At 42.4% G+C, this 25018-nt stretch overlaps 1 protein-coding gene across 1 annotated transcript in view; it reads left to right on the top strand.

The window, feature by feature from the left end:
• LOC149445231 (heat shock 70 kDa protein 12A-like) overlaps nucleotides 1-24630 on the top strand; it is a 95934-nt gene extending 71304 nt beyond the window's left edge. Inside the window, exons 7-12 of the mRNA XM_089654068.1 lie at nucleotides 1745-1895; nucleotides 6800-6886; nucleotides 8351-8455; nucleotides 12768-13026; nucleotides 17167-17270; nucleotides 18025-24630. Of these exons, the coding sequence (XP_089510194.1) occupies nucleotides 1745-1895; nucleotides 6800-6886; nucleotides 8351-8455; nucleotides 12768-13026; nucleotides 17167-17270; nucleotides 18025-18659 (1341 nt within the window). The 3' untranslated portion in view covers nucleotides 18660-24630. The remainder of the gene's footprint in view (nucleotides 1-1744; nucleotides 1896-6799; nucleotides 6887-8350; nucleotides 8456-12767; nucleotides 13027-17166; nucleotides 17271-18024) is intronic.
• Nucleotides 24631-25018: the final 388 nt, after the last annotated feature.

The following is a 25018-nucleotide window of genomic DNA, read 5'->3' as shown; positions in this document are numbered from 1 at the left end:
ACCTCATGGAGTGAGGGTTCCATATATAGTGAAGTGGAATAACTGGACCTTATGAAGGGAGGATTTTACTCCAAAAATATTGGAGTTTCCTGACGTATTGCAGTAGAGAATTCTATACCTCATGGAGCAGAGTATCTGGACCTCATGGAGTAGAGTATCTGGACCTCATGGAGTAGAGTATCTGGACCTCGTGGAGCAGAGTATCTGGACCTCGTGGAGCAGAGTATCTGGACCTCGTGGAGCAGAGTATCTGGACCTCGTGGAGCAGAGTATCTGGACCTCGTGGAGCAGAGTATCTGGACCTCGTGGAGCAGAGTATCTGGACCTCGTGGAGCAGAGTATCTGGACCTCGTGGAGCAGAGTATCTGGACCTCGTGGAGCAGAGTATGTGGACCTCGTGGAGCAGAGTATGTGGACCTCGTGGAGCAGAGTATGTGGACCTCGTGGAGCAGAGTATGTGGACCTCGTGGAGCAGAGTATGTGGACCTCGTGGAGCAGAGTATGTGGACCTCGTGGAGCAGAGTATGTGGACCTCGTGGAGCAGAGTATGTGGACCTCGTGGAGCAGAGTATGTGGACCTCGTGGAGCAGAGTATGTGGACCTCATGGAGCAGAGTATGTGGACCTCGTGGAGCAGAGTATCTGGACCTCGTGGAGCAGAGTATCTGGATCTTTTGGAGCAGAGGATACTATGCCTATTGGTGTGTAGTATCCAGTGTGGAAGATTCCATACTGCATGGAGTTGAGTGTCTAGAGAACTTATAGAGCAGAGTTTTCCATACCTCATGGAGTGTAGTAAGTGAACTTCTTCATGAAACATGTAAAACACATGAAAACACGCATGGAAAGGTCCATCCTTAGTTAGGTTTATGGTTAGTGGATTTCTGAGAAAACTGTTGCTTTAAAGGAGGCAGGAAGGAAGGCAGGCTCTATCCCTTTCCCTTCATAAAAATTGTGATCAGCTTGATAATTATATCAGCATGTCTCATAGCGTGTAAACCTTATTTCTGAACATAGTGTGATATATATTTATGGCGCAGCTCTCTCCTTAGTAGTCCTGCACAGTGGCCTCCAATGTCTACCAGTCTGCTCAGATATTCACTGTCTCTGTGCTGCCTATTGATTTGCTTTCAGAGGTTTTTCAGCAATGATGTCATCTATATGTACTGAGAGGAACACGTAGGCCATTGCTGATCCTGGAAATGCTATCCTTTCTGGCTGTCATTGCTGATTCAATGGCTCAACAATTTCTGAGTCACTGGCCCACAACAAGCATGTTGATCACTCTGACACTGAGAGTTCACTTGCTGCGTGCACCCTAGGTGTTGGAGCCAGATACTTCCAATTAGTGTTTCAGGAGGAGGTAATGCAGGCCATAGACAGTTCGTTTATCGGCCGAAAAACGAAACATCGGTCGTTTTGTTGCCACCAATAATGGCGAAAAGCGGCTGTTTTTCGCAAATTTTCCAGCATGACCGATAAAAGAAATGAGGAGGAACCATGAAAATCTGCTGATGACATTGTCCCACGAACGGTGCGCAAATTGGCCGATTATTCTGTCGGACGAAAAATCATTCCATAAAAGAACCGTCTATGGCCTGCATTAGTTGTAGCAGCTCCCGTATCCCTCCTTATACAGATTTGGTTATCACCAACATTACAGAGAGAAGCCTACAGTACAGACTGGCCAATCCTATGTGATGACATAATGTTCTGCTGTAATTACTGTCCTTCTGTATTGGCAGGCTGGACTGGCGTATCCTGATAACCCGGAGCAGCTCATCATTGCACTGGAACCCGAAGGGGCTTCCATCTACTGCCGAAAATTGCGCCTTCATCAGATGATCGACCTCAGCAATAAGGCTGCTATTAACGGGTTCAGCCCCACTGATCCAGGTCTGTACAGCACCACAATATCACTTACACAGTAACTTTTTTAGGTATAGAAATATCTGCCACCTTCTTCTCAATGTTCTGTAGTGAGCTGTTATATTCCTTTTACATCACCATAATCACCCTCCACTCCACCTTCATTGTACCCCCAGGACACCACTAATTGCCACCTTCACCCCTCTTGAGCAACTCAGGATCACTTTCCATTCTGCCTTTTTTTTTTTTTTTTTTTTTACTAATTTTGGGGTTTACATAAAACTCCTCTGCTTCAGGGCTTCTAATGCTACTGTGCTGAATTAAATATAATCCCACAGACTCTCAAAACCTCCTGGCCAGGATTGTGGGGAAGAGGCCCTTGTCCCCATCAACATTTTTTTCTTGGAGTACAACATTAAAATTCATATCAGAGTTGAAGGGTCTGGTATAGAATTTGGGGGGACCCCTTGACATCCATACTAGACACTGATCAAGGTTAAAAGCCTGGCATGTATTTTTAAGGGGAACCCCACAGTTTTTTTTAGTGGTGGTTGGTGTACACCATCAATATCTATAGCAGAATCAGATCATTACATGTATGGCCACCATTATGTCACAAGACTGTCTCTCTACCAGGTACTATACCTGTAAGTGGGGTCACTTCAGATCCAGCACAGCTCTCCACCCCGCTGACATGATAATGCCATAACAGTGCTGATATGGTGATCAATGCCTTTGTTGATGAAGAGCCAAACCTAATGTCAACCCAACACTAACCAGTACCATTCGTTGATCAACAAAGCCATATGACCACTACAGTGCGGGTGATCACCTGGCTTTGTTAGGGTTTCTTTGTTCCTCAATTCTAACGCCATGTTTTCAGATAAAGCGACTCCATATAAAGGCAGGTCAAGGTGGTGTTTACTATTCTGCATGCACACCAAAACGCCCCCTAGGTGCCCAACCTAAAGGAATTTGTAGTAATTGGTTCAGTATATATGGAGCACTTTCTCTGCAATGTGCCACTTTAAGGTGATTACAGATTTCAGCAGCCAATGCCGCTGTGGTCCCTGAGAACAATGGGCAACCCTACAAGTGAAAACAATGGGCTACCCTACAAGTGAGAACAATCTGCTACCCTACAAGTGAGAACAATCTGCTACCCTACAAGTGAGAACAATGGGCTACCCTACAAGTGAAAACAATGGGCTACCCTACAAGTGAGAACAATGGGCTACCCTACAAGTGAGAACAATGGGCTACCCTGCAAGTGAGAATAATGGGCTACCTTGCAAGTGAGACCAATGGGCTACCCTGCAAGTGAGAACAATGGGCTACCCTACAAGTGAGAACAATGGGCTACCCTACAAGTGAGAACAATGGGCTACCCTACAAGTGAGAACAATGGGCTACCCTGCAAGTGAGAACAATGGGCTACCCTACAAGTGAGAACAATGGGCTATCCTACAAGTGAGAACAATGGGCTACCAAATAAATGAGGAATGCATAAAAGAAGTCCCTGACTCTTTTCCAAAAATGCTCCACATCAGACCACATGGTGCCATTAATGAACAATTAAGGGCACCAATGCGCGTCTGCTAAAGTGCAATGTGTTTATATACCTGTCAGTTAAAGTGTTACTAAACCCACAACAGTAAAATCAGTCTGTATATGCAGTAAAGCATGCTTTTTTTACTCAGTGTGGAACCAAATGGGTTAATCATCTGCATTGTGTAAAAAGATTGTGTGATCCTGTCTTCTCTGATTCTCCCCTTCTATTGTCCCCAATCCATCTCCTGATAGAAAAGAGCTTTGGGGGCAAGCTGCGCATTCTCACTTTGGTGTATATTGCTAGAAAGTTTTTTTTTCTTTGGGAGGGGGGTGCATATGATCATCACAGGGCCAATCAGAGCTGTCTAGACAGAGGGTCGGGGGTCAGGCAGCCTCATAGGACAATCGGGAGAATGAAAACTCCTCCAAGTTTTTACCAGTCCTCTGCTGGACACTGATAGTCACAAGACTGCTCTAACTGCTGATGAGAAAAGGTATTTAGCAGTTTATATTTACTAAAATAATTGTATTTCCATGTTGTGTGTAGTGTGGGAGATCAGATATAGTGAATGCAGGGTCCAGGGAGAGCAGATATAGTGAATGCAGGGTCCAGGGAGAGCAGATATAGTGAATGCAGGGTCCGGGGAGACCAGATATAGTGAATGCAGGGTCCTGGCAGACCAGATATAGTGAATGCAGGGTCCTGGCAGACCAGATATAGTGAATGCAGGGTCTGGGGAGACCAGATACAGTGAATGCAGGGTCCGGGGAGACCAGATATAGTGAATGCAGGGTCCTGGCAGACCAGATATAGTGAATGCGGGGTCCGGGGAGACCAGATATAGTGAATGCAGGGTCCGGGGAGACCAGATATAGTGAATGCAGGGTCCGGGGAGACCAGATATAGTGAATGCGGGGTCCTGGGTTTAGTAAGACTTTAAGCACGCTATTATGTGTGCGTTCCTGAAACACATAGATGTGAATGAACCCAGCCAGCCCAATATATTTTGTAAAGCGCTGTGCATATTGTTGATGCTATATAAAGTCTATGTAATTATTATAATAACTTGCTGCCTTCCATCATTGAGGATGAGTCACAGCTCTGTGTGTCTCATTAGTATGTGGAGAGCGCCACCTGCTGCCTGAATAGTAAATCTCTAGGATGTGGTTACATTGGTATCAATGAGACAGTACAGCTTCACTAAGTGATATCTATTAATTGTCTGTACCAGCAATCTGTTCATGATAATGGCTCAGCTGTTATTTTGTTACTACATTAAAGGAAATTTCCATTTTAAACCCATTTCCTACATTTCTCTTTTACATTTTCCAAATACAATCGCAGTCCAGTCTGTATGAGTTCTCTAAAACCTCTCTGATGCACTATTTCTACATTGTTGTAAATCTTTAAAGCAAAACTAAAGGAAAAAACATCTTTTCATTTTGGATAGAGTGAGGGAGGGTTATAAACCTTGTCAGTTTTTTTGCCATCTGTGTTCTATTGGGGAGATTTCTTTTCATGTCCGGTCCCATAGTCGAACAGGAAGTGAGAGGAAATACCTCCAATGTGAGCCACACAAAGTAGTGTGCTTACAATGTAAAGCACACACAGCACACAGTAAAATAGCATACAGTTAACCCTTTGATCACCCCACATGTTAACCCCTTGCTGCCCAGTGCCATTAGTACAGTGTCAGTGCTTTCTATTAGCACCAATCACTGTATTGGTGTCACTGGAGATGTCATTGACGCCAAGTCAGTTCCCCCCCCCTTAGTGTCAGAATGCCCGCCGCAGTCCTGCTATAAGTTGCTGATCACCGCCAAAAAAATTCCAATATATATATATATATATATATATATATATATATATATATATATATATATATATTAAAAAAATGCCATTTGTAAACACTATAACTTTCACTTAAACCAATTAATTTACACATCACATATTAGGATTTTTGTAGCAGATGTAGCAGAATACATTTTGGGCTAAATTTATGACAACATTTTTTTTTACTTTTTTTTACTGGACATGTTTTACAGCAAAAAGGAAAAAATATAATTTTTTTTTTCAAAATTGCTGGTCTTTTTTTGTTTATAGCGCAAAAAATAAAAAACACAAAGGCTATCAAATACCACCAAAAGAAAGCTCCATTTGTAGGAAAAAAGGACGTAAATTTAATTTGGGTCCAGCGTTACATGACCACGCAATTGTCAGTACAGTAACGCAACACCATCCATCCATCTCTACTCTCAGCAAACACAAGAATCCTGAAGTTGTTTTGGATAAAGTATCAGATGTCAGATCTAAACAATGATTCCCAGCTGTCATCTTGGAGTCTCATCCCTTCTGCTGCACCAAGGAGAGATACTTCTTGCCGCATTCTTCATGGATAAAGATGATAATCCAGCAGGGATAGTGGGAGCTCCTTGTAATGACCATGGTGGCTGTGCAGACCTTGAAACCTTTAGATTTTATTATAAGAGTTCTTAAGATGTATGTTATAAATGTGCTGATTCTAATCATGAGTGTTATCAGGTGTGCATGCTTTAAGTCAGTGATCTCCAAACTGTGGCCCCTGGGCCGGATGTGGCCCTTTGCTTGCTTTTATCCAGCCCCTGGGGCACTATTTCATCTTATAACACCAACAAAAGGGATACAATGCCTAACAATGATACCAATGATGGGGCACAGTTCCTCCCAATGATACCAACTATGAAGCCCACTGATACCAACAATGGAGCCCAATTTCTTCCAATGACACCATCAATGGGGCAAAATTCCTCTCACTGACACCAAAGATGGGGTATTGTTTACTCCCACTGATGCCAGGACATTTTCTACTCCCGATGGCTACGCTAAAGAATGAAGGACAGTAAACTGGCACTTTGATTATAAAGTTTGGAGGCCCCTGCTTTAAGTGAAGGCTAAATCTGACCTAAAGCCTTGCACAGTACCTGCTCCTCTCCTGGAATGAAATTACTCTGATTTCACTGTACACTGTGAGCATTGGAAGCTGCAGCAAGTCAGATAGAGCCTGCCTCATTTCCTGGGCTGGAGGACATCCAGCATCATCTAGCTCTTCCTCCCAAGCCTGACTGTCTCTGGCCCACCCCTTTCATTCATTGGTTTTCAGTTCTTTCAATCATGTAGGCTCAGCATCACAATTATGTTCCTTGCCACTGCTTTGCACAGGTCACGATGTCTGCTGCTGCAGTACTGAGGGAGAGTCCTCAGACAGTATAATATTTCCTCACAGGGAGATAAAGGGAAAATGAAGCAGTCAGTTAGGGAACAGCATTCTGTATTCATATTGCCTTCACTGGAAGTGTACATTGGGGGTGCTGATGGTGTCTCTTCTCTTCTGTGTGCTCAGCTAAGGACCACACGCGGAGGAACCGGCAGAGCCGAATTTTTATGGTGGAGAACGTGATTGGAGAGTTATGGTCAGAGCTGGAGGAAGGTAAAATCATTGTTCACCTTTCCTGACAATGGCAGTATCTTCAGTATTCATAAGATTGGGTATAATGATGCCACCATTCACCAAACAAACCCACACCGGGTTCTGAAGGTGGGAGCCAACTCTCCAACATTTTCATCAAGTTCAGATTTCCTGCCTGAAATGTATGTGTGAGCTACAGTGCAGGCACCAGGTGTGCACCTCCTCATCATTTACAAGGCTGTATGGTGTGTGCACTGACCTGAACCCTGCGCCTAGATACCTCTGATACCTTCCCGCCATGCCTGGTTTTATAATTATTATTATACAGGATTTATATGGCGCCAACAGTTTGCACAGCACTTTACAATATAAAGGGAGGCAGTACAGTTACAATACAATAAAAAAAAAACAAGAGGCTTAAGAATGCCCTGCTCATAAGAGCTTACAATCTAATAGTTATAAATTATAATGGGATACTTGAGCAGAAGTAACACTTTGGAAATGTAATCATGTAAAGAGAAAGTATGTATAGTTCAGCCACAGCCTGTCCATATATCCAGGCAATGATGGCACATACTGTAGATCAGGGCTCAAAATGTCCACTCGCCTGCTTGCATTTGGCTAGTGGAAATAATGTGGGGGCGAGTGTTTCCCAGGGGACACCTGATATAAAGGGGGACTCTGATAGGACACCTGATGTAAAGGGGGACTCTGATGGGGCACCTGATGTAAAGGGGGACTCTGATGGGGCTCTGGATTTGTAGTCCTCTATAGCTGGTGGTATTCTGCACTGCTGCATTATGTATTGCTGGGATTTGTAGTTCTCTATAGCTGATGGTATTCTGCATTGCAGTATTGTGTATTGCTGGGATATTTAGTCTTTTGCATAATACATTTAACATTAAACCAGTCTGCCCATTCTCCTCTGACATCAACACAGCATTTTCCTCCACACAACTGCTGCTCAATGGATATTTTCTTTTTTTTGGACCTTTCTTTGTAAACCTTATAGATGGTTGTGCGTGAAAATCTCAGTAGAACAGCAGTTTTTTAAATACGTAGACCAGCCCCCTCTGGCACCAACAACCATGCCACATTCAAAGTCAATGAAATCCCCTTTCTTCCCCATTCTGAAGGTCTGTTTGAAATTCAGCAAGTTGCCTTCATCACTTCTAGATGCCTAAATGCATTGATTTGCTACCATGAGATTGGCTGATTAGCAATTTGTGTTACCAAGCAATTGAACAGGCGTGCCTAATAAAGTGGCCAGAGAATGTGTGTGTGTGTGTGTGTATATATATATATATATGTGTATATGTGTATGTTTGTGTGTGTGTATATGTATATATATATATATATATATATATATATATATATGCGCAGGTAGCTGTGTCCAATTGGTGTGGCATATATAGGAAGCTGTCTGAAATTTTTGATGTGTGTCGGTATTGTGGATCAGACATCTTTGTGACTTGCCTCTTCCAGGTGACAAGTATGTGGTGGTAGACTGCGGCGGAGGAACTGTAGACCTTACAGTGCATCAGATCCGCCTACCGGAAGGTCATCTGAAGGAGCTCTACAAAGCTTCAGGTACAGAGCATGAACAGATCTTTGTGGGAGAAGTATATGAGGTAGGGAGTTATAGAGGAACATTTATGGAAGGGTCACTGTCGAAATGTCATTGTCTTGACCAACACTTTATGGTGCACACCTGACCATTAGGGAGGAGATTGGGTTTTGAACTGAACCAAGCCTATTCACGGATCCCCAAACAAATTGCTGCTAACTGGCCAGATCACCATCCCGAATCTTTGACTGCTAGAATGTAAACAAAGAACCAGGGATCCCAGGTAAAACATCTTTAACCAAATTTATCCATAACCATATTTGGTCAATGATGTCACCTACGATCCCTTTTTTACCTTCCCACAGCACTGGGGATCTGTTTTGTGGTTGTAATGTCGCAGAAAAACATCATCGGCTGGTATGGAAACATCTTCGTTATGACTGACAAGGATTTAGATCGCTGGATGACGTGATTGATGATGGGGTACACTATTTACAAGGGCTTTTGGCCTCCGTGTATGGAGCTGTGGCATATAGCCACTGGTGGGTGTGCTGTCCATCCTCGCTGGCCTGGCTGTATGAGATTCTGAAAGCCACTGAGACTGGGCTGAGCTCTCTGCATTCTATACATTTAGGGCCCTATGCTCCCAGGGATGAATATGCAGCACGTAGATTTCTTGTGTTACCGGTGTTTGTTCCTGGGTGCATACTACCCTAAACGTAGTGTACTGCCCAGCACTGTCCAGCCACAGCAGTTGTTAGACTCTCATAGAGTGTTAACAGCTTCTGATAGTGGGGCTGAATGGCCCAACTGTGCCCTTACCCGCGGTTAAACACCGAGTGTGCATGGAGTTCTATTTGGGAACTAATGTACCCCTGTACTCATTACCTGGGAGAGGGGGGAAATCTGGAGTCCCTTTTATCCTAAAGGGGGCTTCCAGATTCCTATATTTCCCCCCTAGAAACCCCTAAATCCTTTTTCAAAGACTGGATAAGGTGAAGAGGTCCTTCTCACTCAACACTGAGACAAGGTGCCTTGCTTGGGTGTGCGGGAGAGGCTTTCCTAATATGTCTTTAGGGAATTTGATTAGTCAGCAGGTTCAGTGACATCTAGTTGGCAGTTTTCTGTAGTCCTACAAAGCCATTACTAACAGAGAACCCCATAGCAAAGTATAGATATGGGCTTCCTGTCTTAGAAGGGTCCTTAACGAAGCCCTGTGGGAAACCCCTTAAGATGTTTGGAGATGGACAACCTATAATGTACCCCTCTTTGGGTGCTTTTTTTTACCCCTTTTCACTAGTGAAGATTATAGTTGTGCAATCTCAGTAGGTCAGCTGGTCAAAACAGAGCACCTCAAAAACTTCTCCTCCTGTGCTGCGTACCAAAGGTTAAGACCTTCTCCTCCTGGGGCAGTTGTTAAAAAGTCAGGTTAGGCAGATGGATCCATGTGCAGAAGTCTGCACTTCTTAACAACTGACTTGGCAATTTTTCGATGTCTATTGAAAATTGAAATGGGCCCCCTCTTCAACCTGGGACCCCATTCAGCTGCTGTGACTGTAGTTGTGCCCTTGCTGCAAAACCTGACCTGTAATATAAAGAACCAGCAATTGCAATACAATAGCAAAATCTTATTTTAATTTATTATTGCAACTTCTTGTTACATATAAATGTTATATTGTTGATATCATCCCATAGTATGATGGTGGGGTGAGGATAGGTGATCTGGATATCAGACTGACTTCTACGTCCCTAAGAACTTGTTAAGTCACAATGGGTTGTAATGAAGATGAATGAATCTAGAATTGAAGTACCACATTGTGAGTCCTGATATTAAAGATGACGTTTATTCCAAAGGCAATTATGAAACACGTTTCAGGGGCCAAGTGTCGCCCTTCATCAGGGTTTGAGTAATAAGAAACAATGTGGATTCTAAGTTCAATAAGTAATTGGGTGTTATTATAGTGGTTGAGTTTGCACAGCACTCAGCAGCAGCTGGTTGAGCTGTGCCAATTCAACTTCCATCATAACACCAAATTACTTATCAATATTAGAGTCTATATACATTGTTTCTTTTTTATTCCAACCCTGATGATAAGGTGGGGCTTATTCCCCAAAACACTTTGGTTTCTTGTAAATATTTGGGGTCTGTATACATATACAGTGGGGATCGAAAGTTTGGGCACCCCAGCTAAAAATTTGTATTAATGTGCATAAAGAAGCCAAGGAAAGATGGAAAAATCTTCAAAAGGCATCAAATTACAGATTAGACATTCTTATAATATGTCACCAAAGTTAGATTTTATTTCCATCATTTACACTTTCAAAATAACAGAAAACAAAAAAATGGCGTCTGCAAAAGTTTGGGCACCCTGCAGAATTTATAGCATGCACTGCCCCCTTTGCAAAGCTGAGACCTGCCAGTGTCATGGATTGTTCTCAATCATCGTCTGGGAAGACCAGGTTATGTCAATCTCAAAGGTTTTAAATGCCCAGACTCATCTGACCTTGCCCCAACAATCAGCACCATGGGTTCTTCTAAGCAGTTGTCTAGAAACCTGAAACTGAAAATAGTTGACGCTCACAAAGCTGGAGAAGGCTATAAGAAGATAGCAAAGCGTTTTCAGATGTCAATATCCTCTGTTCGGAATGTAATTAAGAAATGGCAGTCATCAGGAACAGTGGAAGTTAAAGCAAGATCTGGAAGACCAAGAAAAATATCAGACAGAACAGCTCGCAGGATTGTGAGAAAAACAATTCAAAACCCACGTTTGACTGCACGATCCCTCCAGAAAGATCTGGCAGACACTGGAGTTGTGGTACACTATTCCACTATAAAGAGATACTTGTACAAATATGGTCTTCATGGAAGAGTCATCAGAAGAAAACCTCTTCTACGTCCTCACCACAAAAATCATCGTTTGAACTTTGCAAATGAACATATAGACAAGTCTGATGCATTTTGGAAACAAGTTCTGTGGACCGATGAGGTTAAAATTGAACTTTTTGGCCGGAATGAGCAAAGGTACGTTTGGAGAAGAAGGGGCACATAATTTAATGAAAAGAACCTCTGTCCAACTGTTAAGCATGGGGTTGGATCAATCATGCTTTGGGGTTGTGTTGCAGCCAGTGGCACAGGGAACATCTCACGAGTAGAAGGAAAAATGGATTCAATAAAATTTCAGCAAATTTTGGATGGTAACTTGATGCCGTCTGTGAAAAAGCTGAAGTTAAAGAGAGGATGGCTTCTACAAATGGATAATGATCCTAAACACACCTCGAAATCCACGGGGGATTACATCAAGAGGCGTAAACTGAAGGTTTTGCCATGGCCTTCACAATCTCCTGACCTCAACATAATTGAAAATCTATGGATAGACCTTAAAAGAGCAGTGCGTGACAGACAGCCCAGAAATCTCAAAGAACTGGAAGACTTTTGTAAGGAAGAATGGGCAAAGATACCTCAAACAAGAATTGAAAGACTCTTGGCTGGCTACAAAAAGCGTTTACAAGCTGTGATACTTGCCAAAGGGCGCAGTACAAGATATTAACTCTGCAGGGTGCCCAAACTTTTGCAGACGCCATTTTTTTGTTTTCTGTTATTTTGAAAGTGTAAATGATGGAAATAAAATCTAACTTTTGTTGACATATTATAAGAATGTCTAATCTGTAATTTGATGCCTTTTGGAGATTTTTCCATCTTTCCTTGGCTTCTTTATGCACATTAATACAAATTTTTAGCTGGGGTGCCCAAACTTTCGATCCCCACTGTATATAAAAAAATCTGCTTGTGACTGACTCAGCATTTGCACAGCCATGTCTAATATGTTTCTTTCCTATAATCATCAACTCCATCTAGTGGCCATAATGCAGTATTTTCCTGGAATACCCCAATCAGGAAAATACCGCATTATGGCCTCTAGATGGAGTTGATGATCATAGGAAAGAAACATATTAGACATGGCTGTGCAAACGTTGAGACATTCACACAACAGATCTTTTATAAATAAACCCCTAAGTCTTTGGCAACAAAATGTATATTTAGACCAAATTCAGTGGCAGTTATATATCTGCTGCAAATGAAAAGAACGGCAATGTAATTATAACAAGAAAATAATATAGATAATAATTAGTACATTGTTTAGATTATTAATTTAGTTGCTATAAAATGTTGCAGATGGAATCTGAGGGAGCGACCCAAGGAAAGATATGACAAACATTTTCCCCGGATATCCATCCCATTGTGCTCTCATCTCTAAAAATTAAACTATAATTATCATTTTGTGACAATAAAACTTGTATATAGATCACTGAATAACAGCAACTTTTCTATGTTAGGGGGACCTTATGGCTCTCTAGGAGTTGACTACGAGTTTGAGAAACTACTCTGTAAAATTTTTGGAGATGATTTCATCGATCAGTTTAAGGTGAAGCGCCCAGCTGCCTGGGTAGATCTCATGATTGCCTTCGAGTCGCGCAAAAGAGCTGCCGCACCAGAGAGGACCAACCCACTAAATATCACCTTACCCTTTTCCTTCATTGATTATTACAAGAAATTCCGGGGTCACAGCGTGGAGCATGCACTGCGCAAAAGCAAGTAAGTCCGCCTGTCTGTGCTCTAGAAATGAGGCATTTCCTGTGCAATATTCCCTGTTACTGGAAGACTACGGCTTGGTTCACACTGCTGCGACATGAAGGTTGTGCGACTTCTGGAGTGACTTTGCATTGCGACTTCAATGCAACTTCAGTGTGACTTTGGCTTTGGGTAAAAACCCTCTGAAGTAAGGTACTGTCGCATCTAAGTTGCATAGATTAAGACAAGCCTTGGGACTTTTGTGATTTTAACATAGCAGTCTATGACACTGAAGTCGTACCAAAAATGCAAAAATGTAGACCAAGACCTTTTTTTCAAGCCGCTGTGGTTTGAGTCGCATTGATTAGGATGGCACCCATTAAAATTAACGTTTTAACTTGTCATGTGACTTTGTGTTGTAAGTCACATGACAAGTCGCATCAGTGTGAACCGAGGTTGTGAATATGCAACTCTAGTACAGACAAAAATATCTAGAAGAAAGAAAGTGCAGCGCTAATGTGAGTATCAAAAGTAACGTAAACAAATTATAGCATAAAAATAGGTGACATGCGTGACCAAATAAAAGTGCGTATAATATTATCAATAAAGCACAAACAATATTTATAGTGTCCAAAAAGGTGTTGAATAATGGAGTGACATCAAGTGGTAGGTGAATCCGTGACAATTCTTCCTCCTAATGCACTCACCAGAAGTACAGAATAAATGAGCACTCAAATAGGAAATCCTCCAGAAGGTGAAACCTTTCCACAGCCAGAATGGATATATGACATATACAGCTGAACTCTATATGGAAATCCCTCTATAGAAACAGATGATTCCTCCACAGTATGGCTCGATCCCGGATCCAATATGGCCAATTCCTATGGTGTAGTATTTTTATTATTGTAAAAAATAGCGTACACATGGAGCTTGAAACAAACACACTTACAAAGATGGCCGCTGGACCACCGTATTGACTCGGCGGCGTGACGTCAGCGCATAGGCTCCTCTCTGACGTGTTTCGTGCACATACACATTATCAAAGGGACCTCCTCAGGATGGTTCGGCGACCATCTTTTGTAAGTGTGTTTGTTTCAAGCTCCATGTAGATGCTATTTTTACAATAATAAAAATACTACACCATAGTCGGCTGTAGTGTTGTGTAGTGTTGCTAGTACTTTAATTGTGCATTGTGGTGTGTTGCAGGTACTTTAGTTGTGCGTTGTGGTGTGTTGCAGGTACTTTAGTTGTGGTGTGTTGCAGGTACTTTAGTTGTGCATTGTGGTGTGTTGCAGGTACGTTGTGCATTGTGGTGTGTTGCAGGTACTTTAGTTGTGCGTTGTGGTGTGTTGCAGGTACTTTAGTTGTGTGTTGTGGTGTGTTGCAGGTACGTTAGTTGTGCATTGTGGTGTGTTGCAGGTACGTTAGTTGTGCATTGTGGTGTGTTGCAGGTACGTTAGTTGTGCATTGTGGTGTGTTGCAGGTACGTTAGTTGTGCGTTGTGGTGTGTTGCAGGTACGTTAGTTGTGCATTGTGGTGTGTTGCACGTACGTTAGTTGTGCGTTGTGGTGTGTTAAAGGTACTTTAGTTGTGCGTTGTGGTGTGTTGCAGGTACTTTAGTTGTGCGTTGTGGTGTGTTAAAGGTACTTTAGTTGTGCATTGTGGTGTGTTGCAGGTACGTTAGTTGTGCATTGTGGTGTGTTGCAGGTACGTTAGTTGTGCATTGTGGTGTGTTAAAGGTACTTTAGTTGTGCGTTGTGTGTTGCAGGTACTTTAGTTGTGCGTTGTGGTGTGTTGCAGGTACTTTAGTTGTGCGTTGTTATGCCTCTCTAAATTATACTTTACTGCACGTTACCGCAATGCACAGGTCTTATAATCTGGCCCACTCTGGATCACATGGTGTGAACACAGCGCTATTTACCGGCAATGCAGAAAATAAAGTGGGGGGAGGGAGTGCAGCCATCTGTCCTTTCCATGCAATCAGTCAGGGAGGTACACAATGACAGCTCAGCAGTATGGAGACAATGCTGCCGTCTTTGATTGGGTCACATTGTAATGGATTATGCATGGTCTGCACAGTGGCCTAGTGGTTAGCCCTCCTGCCTTGCAGCACCGGGGTCTTTTGGTTTGGCGCTATATATAAATATGTGTCATAAATGAATTATATTATGTTCTCTATACCCATTCCTTCCACTCACAACCTAAAGGAAACCTGTCACGAGGGAGGTCAAAGGCTAAATCCCTTTTAAAGATGTTAATTATAATACCAAATCCCAGTTAGAACATAGTACACATCACCAAAGGAAAAGACAGACTTTAAAAGTACCTAACACAGCCTATATAATAAAATCAATCTACTTTTATAATTAATATCACAATTAATTAAAAATATATAAAAATCCTATATTGCTCACAGTAATAATGCAGCATATTGTCTTTATGTTGAATTGTTACTGGGAGGTATAAGGATATTGTTATATATTTTAATTTTAAAGTGGTTGTAAACCTCTGACATGAAAAATGAACAAAGCATCTCCTTCCATAGTGTTTACTTGTCTCAGTTAAAGTGCTTGTAAAGGCTGAAGGTTTTTTACCTTCATGCATTCTATGTATGAAGGTAAAAAACCTTCTGTGTGCAGCAGATCCCCCAGCCCCCTCAATACTTACCTGAGCCTCATCACGATCCGGCAATGGGAATGACGGCCTCGGCTGTCCTGGGTCTCTGCATCCTCATTGGCTGAGACAGTAAGCGGGAGCCATTGGTTCCCACTGCTGTCAATCACAGCTAGTCAGCCAATGAGGGGAGAGGGGGCAGGACCAATCCACAGCTCCGTGTGTGAATGGACACATGGAGCAGCGGATGCCCCCATAGCAGTCTGCTTGTTGTGGGGGAACCCTACAGGAGGGAGGGAAGGGGTCAGGAGAGCCTGCTGGGGACCCAAGAAGAGGAGGATCCAGGCTGCTTTGTGCAAACCCATTACACACAATAGTTAAGTATAGACAAGTTTGTTATTTTCCAAAAAAAAAAAAAAAATTACCTTTAGAATCGCTTTAGGAGCACTGTCATTTCTGTCTGCTGCTTCATTCCTCTTCTATCATCATGATTCACTTCTGACAAGTTTTCCTGACACCAAGAGGAAAATGGTGACGGGAGGGACCTCCAGCAGATTAACAGCCTCAGCTCTGTTCCTCTGAACTGTGTGGAGGGGGTGTGTCTCTTCCCTCCAATCAGCTCTCTCCTCACTGATCTTTGCAGAGTGTAATTTCAGCTCTCTGCCCCCTTTTTTCTTAACTCTCAGACAAGCTTTACAAATTCAGCACTTTGTTCACCTTCAGAGGATGGCCTGTGAAGCAGGGAAGCCAGCCCAGCATAAGGCCTGAAGGCAGCCACCACCTACCGCACAAAAAGGGAAAGACAGAGTGAATACTCCTATACCCCCTGGGCCAGATAAGGCGAGAGAGCAGTCAGGTGCAATATCCAACTAGTCTTCATCGGGGACTGTTGTACAGCTACAGTTCTTGGGCGCCTTGCACAGGGAATACCCCGAGGCAGCTGGGTGAAGAGGAGGATTCATATAGGGTCTGAGAAGGTACACCAAAGAGTTTTGAGTGCTCTGAGAGGACAACAGACTACTCTTGTTCACATTTTTGTACACAGTTGCTCAAAGTTGTCCCCAAGTTTATTTTTCTTGGGCATCCCATATACCCCTAGACCCCATCCAAATTGTTAACCCCTTAATAAAACAACAAAACCAAGCTCAAGGACTATTTACTGTCTCCAGTGTGCAAAGAGTGTCTTGCCTGGCTGTGCAGAGCTTTAGGGGGACCCAAAACTCAGCGACTCCAAAGGGGTAGTGCTACACATTTGCTGTTAAGATGGGCTATTGTGCTTCACTATATCCCATATTGAGCACCCTTCATTTCCCATGATCCAGAACTCCCGTTATGATAACCAGGTATTCCACCCACGCATTGCCCCCTCCTCCTCCATGGTCCCAGACACGGCATGTTATCACAGCTGGCACATTTTACAACTATATAAACAGTCTCAGGTATAATAAGGGGGCCTCCAGCTCAGAACTATGTGAAAAATGTGCCCTTGAATATTGAATATTTTGTGCAGATAATGCAACATTCTTTGCTGACACCTCTTCTCCCGCGCAGTGTGGATTTTGTCAAGTGGTCTTCGCAGGGAATGCTGAGAATGAACCCCGACGCAATGAATGCCCTATTCAAGCCAACCGTGGATCACATAATTGAACACTTATGTAAGTCGGGGGCTATGTTAAGGGGAGGAAGCTAAAATAGAGACAATGTTAAGTGATGGAGTATTTCAGCAACAATTATTTTTCTATGTCTTTAATAGTTTTTATTTTTTTTCCAAGTTCATACATTTTAAAATTGATGGTTTAAAACTGTTTTCACCATTTATATACGATCTTTGATTTACAAATAAACATTTAATATGGATAGCACACATGACATGATAATCATAGAGCACTACAGGTTTCCTAAACAGAAGCTGTTTGCCTTCAGACTTTCTCTCTATTATTGCAAATCTGTACTGCTGTTTGAAGAGAGCAAGAGGGAGGGATCACTGCTCTGTAGGGGTAGGGATCATGTCTCTGAGTTAGGCTGACCATACACTATACAATTTTCTTACAATTTTCTGACCAATTTCTGCCCAATTTCCTTTAGATTTACCTTCCACTATGTAGTTCAAAGGCCTACCTAATTAGATACAATTGAAAGTGTTGTTTAGATTTGACCTCATATTATATGGTTTTTGGTAAATCTAAAGCACAAATCTCAGGAAAATTGTATAATGTATGGCCAGCCTTAAGCAGCAATATATGTTGAATTTATCTTGCATTTCCCATAATAATGTTTTTTTTTGTGGCATATTGGGAGTAAAAGTTAAAGTAGAACTATAGGAAAAAAAAAGGAATCAATATGTTATTTGGAATAAAAAGTTGCCTCTATGGGTAAAAAACATGGCCATGGTGTTTTTTTGTCTTTCAGCCAACCTGTTCCAGAAGCCAGAGGTAAGCGGGGTCAAGTTCCTCTTTCTGGTTGGCGGGTTTGCAGAATCTCCTTTGCTCCAGTTAGCTGTGCAGCAGGCATTCGGCAATCAATGCCGTGTCATCATCCCTCATGACGTGGGTTTGACCATCTTGAAGGGAGCTGTTTTATTCGGCCTGGATCCAGCTGTCATTAAAGTTCGGCGCTCGCCCATGACGTACGGAGTTGGGGTCCTCAACCGCTATGTGGAGGGGAAGCACCCAGCAGAGAAGCTTCTGCTGAAAGACGGCACACGGTGGTGCACAGATGTGCTGGATAAATTCATTCTGTCTGATCAGTCTGTGGCTCTGGGGGAGACGGTGAAACGCAGCTACACGCCGGCCAAACCTTCCCAACTGCTCATCATCATCAATGTCTACTGCTCTGAGCGGGAAGACGTCAACTTCATCACCGACCCTGGTGTACGGAAGTGCGGCACCTTGAAGCTTGACCTGACTGGGGTGGACAGCACGCCAGTCCCAACACGCAGGGAGATCCAAACCATCATGCAATTTGGGGACACTGAGATCAAAGCCACCGCCCTTGACATCACCACCTCAAAAAGCGTGAAAGCTAGCATCGATTTCTTAAACTAGAACTCCACCATCCTGTATTCCCTGTCGGCGCTTGCCCAGCTTCCGGAGACTTAGTCCTAGCTCTTCTGTATCCTGACCGTCCCGGGACCTGATTATATCATGCAGCTAAATTTTGGGATTAGTGCCATCCTGCTACCTTACGCATAAGAGCACCTGGAAGCCATGTTGTGGGTTGTAGTTCCTCAGTTGTTGGAGGTTAGCAGGTTGACCACAGGTGGTGTACTCCTCCATCATTTTCTTAAACCAGCAAACATCTAAAGCAGGTGCTTAAATGTGTATTGTAAACTTTTGCTGCCTGCGGCCCTCTAACAGCTTAGGCAGTTTCAACAAATGAGGTCCAAATGTGTTGTACAACAGAACCTGTGAAGACTTAACATACAAGAGCTGCCAAGCCTGACTTGCTTGTTAATGGTACCGGCTCTGGGGGTATCCTCTTCATCCTGAACCCGATTTACCCCTTACTAATCTGAAACAAGCATCCACCTATATTGAAAAGTCTAACTACCCATTATTCATGGTGCTGGTCAGTAACTCTCTTGGTTGTGAAACTGGGGATGAAGAAGAGTCCTGAGAGCCTGACTTACAAAAAAAAGTCACTGGCAGCTCCCATGTTGGTCCTCACAGGTTTCCTTTATGATTCAAAAGCCATTAAGACTTTTTCATTTTGTTGCTCAGAAGAAAATATTCTGCGGCCCTTCAAGTGTCTCCAAGTTGCAGTAATCTGGTACACAAAAGAAAAAAACAAAGGGATCATTCACACCTAGGCATGCATAATGTAATCCACATCTCCATCCATTGGTCTACATGTGTTTCCTCTACTTATTGTGGACCTTCAACACAAATCCAAAAATACACAGGAACGCATTTTTCCCATTGCAACACAGGTACAAATAAATGAATTGTGCTTCCAGTCGAATAGAAGGGTCATGTTCTTGTACATATTTTGATGTGTTGATATGTGTTGAAGGCCAATAGGGCATGGAGATGCACATGCAAAAATAAAAAAATGAAAGTAGATTGGGTTTACCAATGTGTATTGGTGCATGAATATTGACACTATCATGTATCACCTATAGGTGTGAGTGCGGCCTGAATATGTTTTAATGATATATACAGATAGTTTCTGTGGCAGTTAACATTACTCTATATGTGTTATATTTTAGCAGTTAGGTTTTGTTATTATGGAGTTCTCCGAACCAATAAGGCACTGTGCCTCATCTAGGTTCACCTAAAGATTTTCTACTCCACATTTTCCCTGGAGATTTTTGCTCTCCAGTGGCAAATAAAAACACCAACTGGATGCCAAAGGAAAATTAAAAATAGCAATAGACAGTCGCAATATGGCAGGATTGTAATATTTAAGTAAAAGATGGAGTCTAATTGTTTGACTTCCTATATTTCATGGAACTTTCACTGAGGAGGTCTCCTTATCACAGCTCCTGCCTCAGTACCTAACCACCCCAGAGTCTCCCTTCTCTTGCTGCTATTCGAATATGCCCTTTCTTCCTTATGTAGAATAAAACTCCAGAAGCGATGGTGGAATCCCTTCATAATGGGCAGATGTGATGTCCCAGGAACTCAGCATTGGGATGGTGGAAACTCTTCATAATGGGCAGAGCAAGTGTGCAGACCCAGGAACTATCCAGAATCCACCAAATACTGAAATACCATTTGTGAATGGAGTTACCCTGTTAACATTTTCTTTTACAAATAGTGCATTATATGTGTACTGTGGGATGAAATTCCTGAAACAGGACTTATTATTTATTATGACCCCCCCCCCTTTTACTAAACTACTTTTATATAAGGATTTGTGGGTTGATTTATAAAATAATTCACATAGCCATTCACCCAGTTAAAGTTTGAGAATAGGGCAGAAAATGAATGTAAATAGGGTATATCCTGTCCTGTTCGAATGTAAATGATCAATTTTAAACTGAACATACTGCATTTGGCCACTAGATGGCACTACTTAACATAGGAATTTCCTACAATACTTAGCTTTATCTAGTAGCCAAGTGTGAATGGCTATATAACTCTTTATTAATCAAGCCTACAGTTTTTTAAGTAAACATCTATATGTATATTAACATATAAAATGACACAAGCTGCTCCCAGTAGGTCATCAGCGAGTTGCCATCTTCAAACCATTTATTGAGTATAATGTGTTATGTCAGACCTTTTTTTTATAAGATCCCTGTGTGTAAGAATACTGTATAACCAAAGACACACTGCACAGCATTCAGGAAATGGTGAGTGCACAGACTGCCAGAAACCTGAACAACCAGATTGTATCAAATTACTGAACTCTAAACAATATAGGAGATGAACTCTGATTGGTTAAAATATTAAACTGAACTACAGTACATGGACACATGAGCATATTCTTGTCTGTCTTTTAAAGAACCAGTAATTCTAAAGTACAAGTTAATCATACAATAAGCTCCAAACCCATTTCATAGATATGAATGTACAGCCCAAACTCTATAATTTGGAGATACTGTATGTGTGATGTGACTTCAGTACCAGCACCCTGCCCATCGATGGATCGAATCTTGGCCGGTTCAGAAGGGAGATTTGATCCATCTATGACCACCTTTACTTGCTGTGAAGCTAAATGCAGCCTATTGTTCTCAGGCAGGCTAAAAGGAGCTCAGCAATTTAAAAGTAAATCCCCTCCAGGAGCTGAGCCTTGAAAAAGCGAATACCTCCTCCAAGAGTTAAACCTTGAAAAAGAGAATACCCCTTCAAGAGTTGAGCCTTAAAAAAGAGAATCCCCCCTTCATGAGTTGAGCCTTGAAAAAAAAAATATCCCCTCCAAGTGGTAAGCCTTGAAAAAGAGAATACCCCTTCAAGAGTTGAACCTTGAAAAATAAAATCCCCCCTTCAAGAGTTGAGGCTTGAAAAAGAGAATATCCCCTCCAAGTGGTGAGCCTTGAAAAAGAGAATCCCCTTTTCAAGAGTTGAGCCTTGAAAAAGAGAATATCCCCTCCAAGTAGTGAGCCTTGAAAAAGAGAATACTGCCTCCAAGAATTGAACCTTGAAAAAGAGAATATCCCCTCCAAGTGGTGAGCCTTGAAAAAGAAAATCCCCCTTCAAGAGTTGAGCCTTGAAAAACAGAATATCCCCTCCAATTGATGAGCCTTGAAAAAGAGAATACCACCTCCAAGAGTTGAGCCTTGAAAAAGAGAATAACTTATCCATGAGTTGAGCCTTGAAAAAGAAAATATCCCATCCAAGTGGTGAGCCTTGAAAAAGAGAATATTGCCTCAGAGATTTGAGCCTTGAGAAAGAGAATCCCCCTTAAAGAGCTGAGCCTTGAAAAAGAGAATATCCCCTTTAAGTGGTGAGCCTTGTAAAAGAGAATATGCCCCCAAGTGGTGAGCTTTGAAAAAGAGAATACTGCCTCCAAGATTTGAGCCTTGAGAAAGAGAATCCCCCTTAAAGAGCTGAGCCTTGAAAAAGAGAATATCCTCTCCAAGTGGTGAGCCTTGAAAAAGAGAATATCCCCTCCAAGTAGTGAGCCTTGAAAAAGAGAATATCCCCTCCAAGTGGTGAGCCTTTAAAAAGAGAATTTTGCCTCCAAGAGTTGAGCCTTGAAAAAGAGAATCCCCCCTTCCGATGGTTAATCCTTTAAAAAGAGAATATACCCTCCCAAGTGGTGAGCCTTGAAAAACGGAATACCACCTCCAAGAGTTCAGTCTTGAAAAAGAGAACAACCCTTCCTGGAGCTCAGCCCTGAAAAAAGTATACCCTCTCCAGGAGCTAAATGTTGAAAAAGAGAATATCCTCTCCAAGAGTTGAGCCTTGAAAGAAAACCCCGCTCCAGGAACTGAGTCCTGCAAAAAAACCCTCCAAGAGCTGATCTGTGAAAAAGAGACTACCCCCCCTCTAGCAGCCGAGTCTTGAAACAGAAAATACCCCCTCCAGGAGCCGAGTGTTTGAAAAAGAGAATACCCATCTCCAGGAGCAAATACCCCCTTCCAGGAGCTCGCTGTGAAAACAATACCCCCTTTATAGGAGCTCAGCTCTGAAAAAGAAAATACACTCTTTAGGTGCTCAGCTTTAAAAAACATAGACCCTTCCCCTAGGAGCTGAGCCCTAAAAAGGAGAATCCCCATATTCAAGGGCTGAGCTGTGAAAAAGAGAATACCCCCCTCCAAGGGCTGAGCCTTGAAAAAGAGAATATCCCTTACTAGGAGCTCAGCTGCAAGAAGAGATTAACCACTACAGAAGCTCAGGGTTGCAAAAGAAAATTTCCACCTCCAGGAGCTCAACCTTAAATATTGAATAACCACTCCAGGAGCAAAGCTCTTCACCAATCTCCCATTGTAGGTTTCTGGTAGCTCCAGTTGTAGGCAAAACTCCAGAAACTTTGATTCTTTACATTTGTCTCATTGTCTCTAGGCACAGCAGCTCTTGGAGCACTTGTAGGGAATATACGTAGATTTATTGGTGTATTTATTTAGCATAGGGTGGGTTTATTCTGATTCATAATCTCCGGCTTATCTCTAGGCCCAGTTTACCAAGTCACCATTGTGTAAATTAGCGCCATGATCTGCGCTGGATGGCGTACCAATCCCGACTTTTAGCTGCTACTAAAACATGGGCACTCTACACACGTTCAACCAGTCCTTCAACTGTGCAATAAAGCATGACTCTTCCCCCTTTCTATAACACCCTCCTCCTCCCGGGGCTCCTACAGATACTCACGGTACACATCCCAAGACTCTAAAACTTGCTTACTGTGCACCGCATAGCTTCAATAGTGCAAACGCTTCAACACCGTCCTCACTGACCGTAAAGAGAGAATGTATTTTGGCTGGAACTCTGGCCTCAATGTACGGCAATGCCTCTGAAATTCAGGATTTTAGGAAGAGAAATTAGAGGAAAATCTAAACCTTAAAGGTTCAGTCCACCCAATACTAAGATTTTTTCTGCTATGCCTTTAAGAGATGTGGAGTCCCAGATCCCCTTCCCCATGGTTATTGTCTATATCATCTTTTGGTTGTCATTTCCTTCCCATTAACTCTGTACAAGAATAAATGAAGAAAGGAGCTGGAGAAGCCTGACAATTTTTATCCATTTTAGGCAGGAGCCAGACCCTCAGGGGTGGGGCTACTGGGTGATTCAAGCTCCTAGTACCCCAGTTAGTGGGTGGACTTTGCATTTGAAGGTCAAGTAACCTCTTAACTGCCAAAGCCAAATCCTCCAGACTTTGCCGAACATTTTGGCCTGTCTTATGTTTGAGGTACGGCCATGGTAGTCAGACCCTTACAGCGTTATCCCTTCAGGAGCTCACTGGAAGATAATTAGTAATAATGTAGAAAAAACAGATACCTCCAAAACTTAGCCCAGTAGAGAACACTCCAGGCTGATGAATGCTAAATTTTGATTGGCTGCTGTCGCTTACTAAACGCTTAAACTTTATTGTTGCTCCGCCTCTTTATTTACAGAATATGCAGATTGTTTAGCTGATGTATTTTTAAGAATTTTTCAGATTTTGTGAGCCAAAGGAACCTTTTTATTTGCCCTCCCCGAGCCTTATGGGGCATTTTTATTATATATAATTTTATGTATATATATGTAATGATTGTATAATGTACATATGTTTATTTTTACTGTTCTGGTTTTATGCTCTGTTGTTTTCTCTCCCCACTGTCCTGGTTATCACTCATGACATCGCGTCATTTGGGACGCGGTACTTGGGGGCCTATTTACAACTGTGAAGTTCTGCAACTCTGGATTTTTATTAAGATGAAATTTTCAGCCCGTTCAGGGGTGACAGTGACACTTTGAATGTCTGACTAATGTCCATTTTCTGTGTCGCACACAGCCCTGGGAGGGCAGTACAAGCCACAATATTGTCTCTCTTGTTTATTTAACACACAACCGTGCCTGTAAAGTTTACATCAGAGCCCGCATCCCCTACTTAATGCAAACAATAAATACACAATTGATGTGAAACGTTCATGTGTCTGTGCTGTCTGCTGATTATATGGGCGTGTGATTGTGTGTGCAGCTGATCTGCTGTTATAGTATATACTTAAAGATCTTAGGCTGGCCATACACTATACAATTTTCTGTCCAATTTCTGCCCGACTTTCTTTAGATTTACCTTCAACTATGTAGTGCAAGAGCCTGCCTAATTGGATAAAATTGACAGTGTTGTTTAGGTTTGACATTATATTATATGGTTTTTGGTAAATCTAAAGCAAAATTCTCAAGCAAATTGTATAATGTATGGCCAGCCTAAGTGCTCCACAAACATAGAAAAGCAGAAGGTTGGGGTGTTATGCGTCAGAGAACTGTCAAGGTGTTGGGGTTGGATTGCAACTGTCCCAGATCTATTTAAAAAA

Source organism: Staurois parvus, unplaced genomic scaffold (genome assembly GCF_062004578.1).
Source record: "Staurois parvus isolate SC_StPar_1 unplaced genomic scaffold, SC_StPar_1.0 ptg000737l, whole genome shotgun sequence".
Taxonomy (NCBI): domain Eukaryota; kingdom Metazoa; phylum Chordata; class Amphibia; order Anura; family Ranidae; genus Staurois; species Staurois parvus.
Note: the sequence above shows the minus strand (reverse complement) of the source record. Positions and strands in the feature narration are given on the sequence as shown.